The 9,654-nt window shown below is 49.2% G+C and overlaps 1 protein-coding gene across 2 annotated transcripts in view; it reads right to left on the bottom strand.

The window, feature by feature from the left end:
- Positions 1-2,779: 2,779 nt before the first annotated feature.
- The window catches only part of IRF2 (interferon regulatory factor 2), an 84,557-nt gene continuing 77,682 nt past the window's right edge, over positions 2,780-9,654 (bottom strand). For both annotated transcript variants that reach the window (XM_067721798.1, XM_067721797.1), the window contains 2 exons: positions 5,543-5,589; positions 2,780-4,245 (listed from right to left, as the gene is read on the bottom strand). In XM_067721798.1, coding sequence (XP_067577899.1) covers positions 3,937-4,245; positions 5,543-5,589 — 356 coding nt within the window. In that variant the 3' untranslated portion in view covers positions 2,780-3,936. The remainder of the gene's footprint in view (positions 4,246-5,542; positions 5,590-9,654) is intronic.

The raw sequence follows: 9,654 nt of genomic DNA, 5'->3' as shown, positions 1-9,654 counted from the left end.
AAGGGGGACAGCCCAGGGGCCCGGCCCTGTTCTTTTGACACTGGTATGTGGATCCCAGGGGAAGGGGAGGAGATCCTGGGGGCGACTGCCTAACTTCCACATGTGGGATGCAAATGTGACTGACACACAACCTTGAGAAGCTTCCAGTCCCAGGGACTGGGATCCCCTCAGGGAGGGGTCTACTGCAGCCTGGGAACAAGATGGAGAGCTGGTTCCCAGCCCCCTTGGCTGGTCAGGTTCAGGTCCCACTGGCTCTGACCATCCTGGCCCTGGAGGCGCCAGGGTGTGGCATTTCAAGATGAGATGGCTGAACACCATCAGGTAAAAACCAGTTTCTGCCTCCTTTCTCTTTGTAAACCAAAACGGCTGCTGAGACACAGGGTACCTGACACTGCATGCCAGGACCCATTTTAGCTACCTGCGTGCAAACTTCTTCCTAGTGTGCTTTTTTTGTCTTGCCTCAGTAGAGATTCCGCAAAATAGCGGGCTTCTTATTCTCACCTTTTATCTGGGTCTGTTTGTCCATAGCTAGAATAACAGGGGGGCTTTTAAAACCTAATGAATTCAATGTTCAAAGAATGGCCTCAAGCAAATGGAATGTCTAATGTTCCATTAGGGCAGGAGGTCATTTGGGACTTAACATCGTTTTCATTCACATGCAAAATACTTCCAAAAGCTCAAATTTGAAAACTCAGAACCCTGAAACCCAATCACGTACCTTCCTCATTCCTAAAATTTTGATCTCAGTAGTGGTTACCTGATAGTTTAGTACACTTTAGATTTGGGAGGGGGGGAGAAAAAGGACGCTATTTTGGGGTTCTGATGGCCAATGGATTTGTGTGCATTTCTTTTCCATGTGTATTTCTTGTTCTCTATAAATACATTTAAATAGACTAAACACCTCCTTTGGCAGTTACTTCATCAAAACATGGAAAAAATGTTATGGTTGAGTATGGATTTATTTAGGGACTTGCAAACGGCGTTCTGGAAGCCCTTTGTGGTTCAGGATGTGCTGGGTTCTCTCAACCTTCTGAGTGGGCGTAAGTTCCTGTCACTGGATTCACAGTTCACATCTGTACCGGGTCCTTCTTACCAAGGGGTGACCTAGGTGCTGTCTGCGGAGAACAAGACGCTGAACCTGCTAGTTATACACACACACACACACACACACACACAAGCCCATCATAAGAGCATATCAGCTCACACAGACGCCAGACGAAAGCAGCACGTGTCCCCAGCACTTCCTGTAACAGACAATGAGGTCTGAGGCTGCAGTCCCCGAGTCGCCCCATCTCATTTGTTTTTCTTCCTCAGGCCAACCCTAGGCATGGGCTGACTAGCTTCTTTTCCTACACTCCTCGCAAGTAACACTGAGAAACATGACAGCCTTTCTCAGAAATAATTTAAACATGATTCTGTTTTCCGTGGCCTGCTTGGCAATGGACGGTCACCTTCAGTCTCTCAGTGGTGCATTTCCAGATCCCCCATCTTCTCTCACCTGGTAAGATGCTGTACTTCCGGTCATAACCGTGTAGGAGGAAGCACGTGAGGCGGCGTCTGGGCCCTGCAGAGCTGCTGACAGGGGTCAGGAAGTGAGCTGGGGGTTCCCTCTGTATTTGGAAGAGGGAAGGGGGGCAGGAATCAGGAGCTGGCCTTAACCCTTTGATCTCCAGGCCATGTGATGGAGAGCCACCTTCCATTATTGGTTTCTAATTTATCCTAAAACAGGATGACTAAGTAGAAGGATTTAGATACAAGTCGCAAAGAACTGGGCCTGTTTATTCAGGATCTGGGAGAAGGGTAGGTCTCCAGTGAAGAGCACAGAAAGCAAGGCTTTCCGTGAAGCGCAGGTAAACCCAGAGTCACCAGGGTGTTCCTCGCGGAAGCAGCCAACCATCAACCCTGGCATTTCAACCACAGCACAGCAACTAGTAAAATGCTTCAGTTAATTTTTGTTCAGGGCTGGATAATTTTATGGCCGCTAATTGTATCTGCAGCCACCCACAGAGAGAGGCATTAAAATTAGCCCTTTGTCCTTTCACTGAAGGAACCTTTTCAAATATTAACCTAGCAATCTCCTCCATAAGCCCCCAGAGGTAGTAGGGGGGCAGCTAAGTTTTCGTAGGCTGATTTTTTGGACATCGTGGAAGCATGAGGGGTGAGCGCCGCGGCCTTCTTTCCCAAGGTCAGAGACTGGGTGGTGGGGGGAGTCTGGGGTGTGGAATTCCCATTTGTCACTAGGAAAGACATGCCTTAAGTTCTGAGGGCAGGGCCTAGGTCTCAGAAAGAAGACTGACTTTGACGAGGAACCCAACAAATGTTTCCTGTTCTCAAAAACATTTTATCTGTGAGCCCGGTATGTGACATAAACACAGAATTTTAGTCCTATGTTTAAGAACAAGAAAAACACAGATGTGGGTGGAATTTGCTGACTGTAGAGAGTAGTGGAAAGGGGAAAAAACACTCCTCCAGAGTCACACCAGCCTTGGATTATGACTACCTATGTGACCTTGAGTAAAGGCATTTTCCTTTTAGTCTCCATCTCCTCCCTGTGAAACGGAGATAAATCTCTATCCTGTGCACAACCTGGATGAGTGAACAAGTGCAATCATCATGTAAGACACGCAGCACAACGTCCAGCTCCGGGCGAGCGCCTAACAGAGGAAGCCATCTCACAACAGAAACCTCCAGGGTCGAAAGGGGGAAAGTTCTGGTCCACCAGTCCAATCCCATGACTGTGCTCTAAGGGACACACACACAAAGCCAGGCGTGATGCCCATTAAAAATTTAACTATATATCATATTCATTTATTATCAATCCACAGGATAATTTGATTGCTACATGAGCTCATAAAAGCTTTTTCACCTTTACAAAATTAAAAAAAAAAAAATGTGCCACAAGGATGTAATAACAACTGCCGATAAACAAGAAAAGGAATCTTAAAATTATAAATTTGCTGTAGAAAAGATAAAAAACAATTATATTTTCTTTAGAATTTTACCTTGAATAAAATATTCCCCGGTATAAAAAATAAAAAAGCTTGCTCTGGTTAGAATTAGAGTATTTTTCTCTTCAAATCTGGGAATTTGCATAATCTCTCCATGATAGTTTTCCTTTGTACCGCGTGGCATTCAAGCATAGCAGATTAGAAAGATTTTTTTTTTCTTTTCTTTTTTTTTTTGTTTTGTTTTTTAAAGCAGTCTTTTAAAATGGGACATCTGTGGAGAAGTTCATTTTCTTCTCCTCCTCAGGGATGTGGAACACAGCCTTTGAGGGCAGGAAAAGGAGGAAAGAAAATGAAGGGGATAGGAGGGCCGGGGAGGGGAGGGAGGGGAGGCGGTGGGATGAAGGGGAGGCAAACGAGGGGAGGGGCTGGGAGGGGAGGGGCTGCAAAGCAAGAGGAGGAGATGGGAAGGGGGAAGGGAGGGGAGGAGGGAAGAGGGGTGCTGACTGTGCTATGAAACAGAGCAGGGTCACGAGAAGGTCTATCTGTAAGTGCTTTAAGATAAGGTGCAGAAGCAGACTGCAACGTCGCTAGTACTGCCCTATGTACATATTCACAAGAATAAAAAATTCCAGCTAGTTCACATTTTCTCCTCCATTCAGAGGCATCCGTTCCACCATGCTGGCCTTGACCGCAGGCAATGCAGCACCTCACTGCCCGTGTGGGTGTTGGTCCTATGACGTCCTTGAACTTGAGGGAGCAGCCCTGGGAGATCCAGCAGGCTCTAGAGATATGCGTCTACCAAGGGGCTGGAGTCCTGAGTTAAAAAGAAGCTCCAGTACTGGAGTTGGACACAGCAATCAAAGTTCTATTGTCAAGGCTTTTTCCCTTAAGATTCGTCTAAAATAGGTGTCAGAAAGAAAAATATAATACAAACAAACAATAAAACAAAGCCAAGAAATCCCAACAACCACCAGGGGAAGTGGAAGGCTTAACAGCTCTTGACGCGGGCCTGGGTGATGTCGGAGGTCTTCTTGATGACGCTGGCCCGGGTCTCCCGGTCTGGCCGGCTGCTGCTGGGCGCTGGGGTCACGGAGGGGGCGAGGGGGAGGTCTGGGAACGGGGGCCAGGAGCTGTTGTAAGGCACGGGACAGCTCTCCTCTTTGATGGTGACCTGGAGGTCGGGCTTGTTGGAAGTGACGAAGGTCGCCATGCTGGGTAGCAGGTACGTGCTTCGTGTCCCCATGTTGCTGAGGTACTGTTTGCCTTCAATGTTCCTCTTCCGCCAGTGTGGTCGGCCCTTTCAAAGAAAATAATCATGATATACATTTCCTTTGCCTTCTCTTGAATGGCTTTTTAAACAATGTGCCACCCTTCCCATGTGTTGGTGTCTGAGTTTCTTAAGAGGCATGGAATAAACGAGAACCTTAGCGACTCCACACCCCTGAACTGAAATCCATTCCCAGCCATGCATGCCCCAAGCACAGTTTCTCTTCCCTTTTTAATCCATGCCCATTGGCTACCTCCCAGAAATCTAGCCAAGGCTGTTCTATGAAGGCAGGAAAACAAGGCAGCAGCTTGGTTTCTGGTTCCCCTCTACTCCGGCTGCCCGGCCTCATGGTTAGGTAGCTTTGAGCCAGGATGGCTGATGTGTCACGGTGACTAAGTCCTCACAGATGGCCCGATCTGATCTTTGAGTCAAGCTGCATTTTCAGAGTGCCGGAAGCGAGGAACCCAATAAAAGACAGGGAACGCCCCTGGATTGCTTTCAAACGGGTACAGCTTAGCGCTCCAGAGTGCGCTCCAGAGTGCATGCACATAGCTGGCTTCAAGGGTGGCGTCATTCAGAGAAGGAGCTGGAATTCTGACCTTGAAGAAACAGGTTCCGAACGTATGTGCGCATCTCCACCCACTGTCTTTCAGAATTCCTGGACTATACTTTAAAGTATTCAGTACATTGGGAAATTACTAATTCAGACAATCAGTAGTCAGTCTCTGTCTGTCTGTCTGTCTCTCACTCACTAACTCACTCAAACACAGACACAAAGCAGGCTTCGCAGGAATGCTTCCCCTCACAGTTCCAGCCATTTCCTGCCATTGTCTGAGCCTAGCCAAGAGGAGAGAGATCAGAAGCAAAGCCACTTGGAATCCGGACTGAACACATACCTGGCCCGTGGGCAGGGATCACAGGGCGGGCTGGGGGGAGGGGACACTCCCGGTATCTGGGGAGCTACTTTTGCTTAGCACTTTCCGACACTGACTTCTCGTCATTGCCTTGGGCCACTTGGACCTTCTATTTCTGCTTGTGAATTAGGATGTTTACGGTGGTAAGCATATCAGCGTTTCTTGGCCTTTTCCTGCCGTCATAGCCTCCTTTCTCACAGTAACATCTTACCCCCTTCCCTCCCATCTACTTCCCAAAGCTTCATTTTGTAAGTCAAAAGCACTGTAAATTTTATGTATATTTTACCACCGTCACCAAAAAAAAAAAAAAATCCAAAAGTGAAACTCATGCTCAAAAGAAAAGAAACTTCACCAGCAGCGGGGAAACCAACGTGCCAGTTGGGAAGGCTTTGCGCCGGCGCCACCAGGCTTACCTCCGAGCTCTCTTCATCACTGGGCACACTGTCCGTAGTTTCGCTTTCTGTTCACAGAGAGAAAAACACAGGCCCATCATTCCTGCCACTCAAACTGTTTCGAGGCCCAGGCAGTGTTTAAAACAATACATCAGCACGTCTTTCTTCAAAAGAGAAATGCATCACTAAACTCATAACCTCCGTCCCCTTGTGTCAGGTCAGACGCGTGTGCCTGGGAGATGCTAGGGAGGAATTTAGAGATGAAGGGTGGCTCGTTTTCCCAGGGCCAGGCTATGCTTATTCATGGCCTCTCTTCCCGGGATGGGGTGCCGGGCCCCCGGGCTGCCCATCCGGGTTCTGCCCGCCCTGCCCCCCGGCCCTCTGCTGGCTCCACGTCAGGCCCTTTCCTCACAGCTGCTCCACCACAAGCCGCTCACTGGTCTGTTCCCATTCATGGCATTTGGTTCATTTAAGTCCCAGCCCAGCCTCCCCAGATGAGCCCCATTCTCCTCAGATCCCTCCTTTCCCTCACGGCCCTTCAGTACTTATATCCTGGGTTAATAAAGTGGCACCTTCCCCCTGGGTTACTGTGGGTGCACAGATTCTAGGGTGGCTCAGCTGCTGAGTGTTTACCCTCTTGTGGGGTTCCCTGCTCTGGAGGGCAGGCGGGGCCTGTGACTTGCTTTGAACCAACAGAACACAGTGGAGGCGATGGGATGCACGTGATGACGTTATGTAACCCTGCAACCTGTCTAATGAGGAGACCATCTCCCTTGCTGGCTTTGAGGAAGCCAGCAGCCATGGCGGGGAGGCTCACATGACAGACAACTAAGGACCACTTCCAGCCAACAGCCAGCAAGAAACTGAGGCCCTCAGTTTGACAACCTGCCAGGAACTACATTCTGCCCCAAACCCTGTGAGCCTGGGAGCAGATCCTCCCCGATCCCATCCTCAAATGAGACAGCAGCCCTGGACCAGACCTCAGCTGCTGGTCTGTGCAGAGAATGCCCTGAGCAGAGGACCCAGCCAAGCCATGTCTGCTCCCCCGACCCTCAGAAACTGTGGGATAATAAATGTGTGTTGTTTTAAGGCACTAAGTTTGTGGTTACAGGGTCACGCAGCAATAGATAACTCACTCACTTACCATCCTGATCCATCCTGCCACCTGTGAGACACAAAGCAAGTTACTTAACTTCACTGAGGCACACTTTCCCCATCTGTAAAATGGGAGTATAAACACCTTCGAAAGAGGATTACGTGATGAGTGAGGGAAAGGCCTAGTACGGCGCCTGGAACACAGCCCACACCCAGTAAATGTTGGTGCGCCTTTGTCCTGAGCCTCATTCAACAGGGGATCTGCACCCCATGCTAGGGTGACAGGGTCACACTCAACAGCTAGCGATTACACATCACCTGTACATAGAATATAAGATTCTTTTAAGTAAAAAAAAATTTTGACTTTTTTTTAAAGCAAACTAATTTTTTTTTTAAGTAGAAAAATGTTAATTGTTTTAAGTACAGAATTGATGGTGTGCAGTTTTTCAGGGTTCACAGCATTGAGAAAATGAAACACAGTGGGTAGAACTTCCAAAATACACGGACCCTTAGAGAGCCCTGAGTCTGGGTCATTCACTTCGCAGACATGGCCTGAAGGGAAGCTGTATTAGTGAACGTTTTGGGGGCCCGTGGGCTGGTGCTCTGCACGCAGGTCTTGTTCAGTCTCTAAGTCAGGGAGCAGGTCCTGTCACCCCTTGATTGTGCAGAAGGCCTTATGTGTTCTTGTGCCTTCTACCCCTTCCATCCCAAACCTACAGAGGGACTGGCCTCCAGCCTCACGTCTTGCTGGTGGTACAGCTGTGACCAGGTGGCTCCCAGCCCAGATAGAGTCCTTCTGACGACCCGGGGCACCAGGACCAGACCAGGCCCTCCATGAATTAAAGGCTAAGGAACAAACGGACAAACTGGGGCACAGATTCCTTCCTCGAACAAAGAAACTGAAAGTTACTACACGGGGCCCACCCTGGGGTCTCTATGCACGTTTCTCGGCCACTGTTCTCCAGTGGCTTCACCTGGGCACAAGCGATTGCCGAAAAACCTAACCCCCAGCAGCTAGAAGACGGGCCCGTCCACTCCTCGGACTGAGCCGACTTCCCTAAGCATCCCCAGCAGGGGCAGCAGAAGCCCGGCGAAGGCCCAACCCTAGTTGTCAGGGCAAACTGGCAAGGCCGGGCACAAGAGAGGTTTCCACACAAAAGCAAATTATACACAAGAGCAAGGGAAAAGGCCCCTCCACTCAACCTTCAGGCTAGCCCAGGACCCTGAGGAGGCAGCAGTCAGCGCTGCCACTCCCAAGAAAAATGCGGAACAGAGATATTGAGAAACCAGCCAAAGTCGTCGTGGACTGAGTCAGCACAGAGGAGGGAAAACAAAGCAAGCTTCTGATTCCAGGGCCCCGGGCGCTGAAGCTCTCCTGCTGCTCCAGCCTCTGGTGAAACTTCAAGATCCCCTTTCCATTTTTATGGTTAGCTTTCTTAGAGCTCCGGAGCCAAGGTTTCTCTTCCCTTCCTGTAGGTCTAGGCCCCCTCACGCCTAATCACCCTCCATAAACACCATCATCTTCTGTTCCTCTCCCCTTCACATAAAAACAAGATGCCATCAGGCTTGCTCTGGGCGCTGGAAATAGGCAAAAATGGGCAGGTTAGACCAAGGTTCTGGGATTCCACAGCCCAATTCACAGTTGTGGGAGGGGTGGGAAGGCAGACCCTGGGGAAGACTCCTTGGTAAGGCCTGGCACGAACCATGAACAGAATCAGAATGTTAATCGCCTGTGAGCACCCAGTTTTCAACTTCAGGGAGATAGTCGGAGACAAGACAAGTTCACATGCTCTGAACTTCTGTTTCCAGCTGACACAAACGGTGGCTGAAGAGCACCGTTTCTAAAGGAAGATCAACTGCCTCTGAAGTAGTTTTGAAAACTCTCCATATAAGCAAACTGGGAGTTCTCATTTTCATCGTTTAAAAGAATGGCCTTGAGGGGCTTCCCTGGTGGCGCAATGGTTGAGAGTCCGCCTGCCGATGCAGGGGACATGGGTTCGTGCTCCAGTCTGGGAGGATCCCACATGCCGCGGAGCGGCTGGGCCCGTGAGCCATGGCCGCTGAGCCTGCGCGTCTGGAGCCTGTGCTCCGCAACAGGAGAGGCCACAACAGTGAGAGGCCCCCGTACCGCAAAAAAAAAAAAAAAAGAATGGCCTTGAGCGCCTTGAGCCTAGGAGCAGGAAATGCTTCAAGCTCTAGCCTGAGGACCCCAAACCCTTCTCTCTAGAACAACAGTGGTGCTCGCGGCCACCCCTGGGTCACTGGCTCAGGGTGCTCTGTTGGGGACACTCATGCCCATTTTCCTCTGTTTTCTTGGTTTTACTCCATCATTGCCATTTTCAAGATCGGTTCTTATAGAACAAATGAATTCATGGCAGCTCCTGCTTCCAGATCAATGTTACCACCGACACAGCAACATCAGTTGTTTCATTTTTCCTTCTGATTACTTTGGACTTGGTTTCGTATTTGCTTTGAGTAGAATGGAATTTAAAAAAAAATTTTGGAGTTGCTTCCCGAGCACGGTCTGAGTAAGTTGCAAGTGTTTACAGAGTAATAACAGGTACCTAAGCAGTTTGTTTCATCTTTCTGGTCTCCGTTTCCCAGAAAGCGACTGGGGTGAGAGGGAAGGAAGAGGCTTGGATTAGATGACCCCAAAGATGCTTCTTCCAGAGTTGCAGTTTTACAATGATGCTAGTCTCAGGCTCACACTCCACTTAGCCCAGTTTTTTATCGTCAGACCATCTCAGGAACATGATGGGGAGGGAGATGTCTTCTGTCACAGCCTTTTTGCACTACGACATCTTGGTACATTTTCTGAAGGCTCTTGTTCAACAAGTTTTATTAATAAGATTGACAAGGATTCCTTTCCCTCAATCATTTCCTTAATTACTTTCCCTAGAAGGCTCAATTAAGAGGTTCAAATCAGAGTCCTCTGACAGCACTTCTATCTTTGCCGCACCCAACAAAATGCAAGCCTGCTACGGTTTCCAGAAGGACCCAAAGTCTTTCCCACTGGTCACTGGTCAGGAGGAAATCTC

Source organism: Pseudorca crassidens, chromosome 21, assembly GCF_039906515.1.
Source record: "Pseudorca crassidens isolate mPseCra1 chromosome 21, mPseCra1.hap1, whole genome shotgun sequence".
In the NCBI taxonomy this organism is placed as follows: Eukaryota; Metazoa; Chordata; class Mammalia; order Artiodactyla; family Delphinidae; genus Pseudorca; species Pseudorca crassidens.
This window is presented reverse-complemented; position numbering and strand designations above follow the sequence as displayed.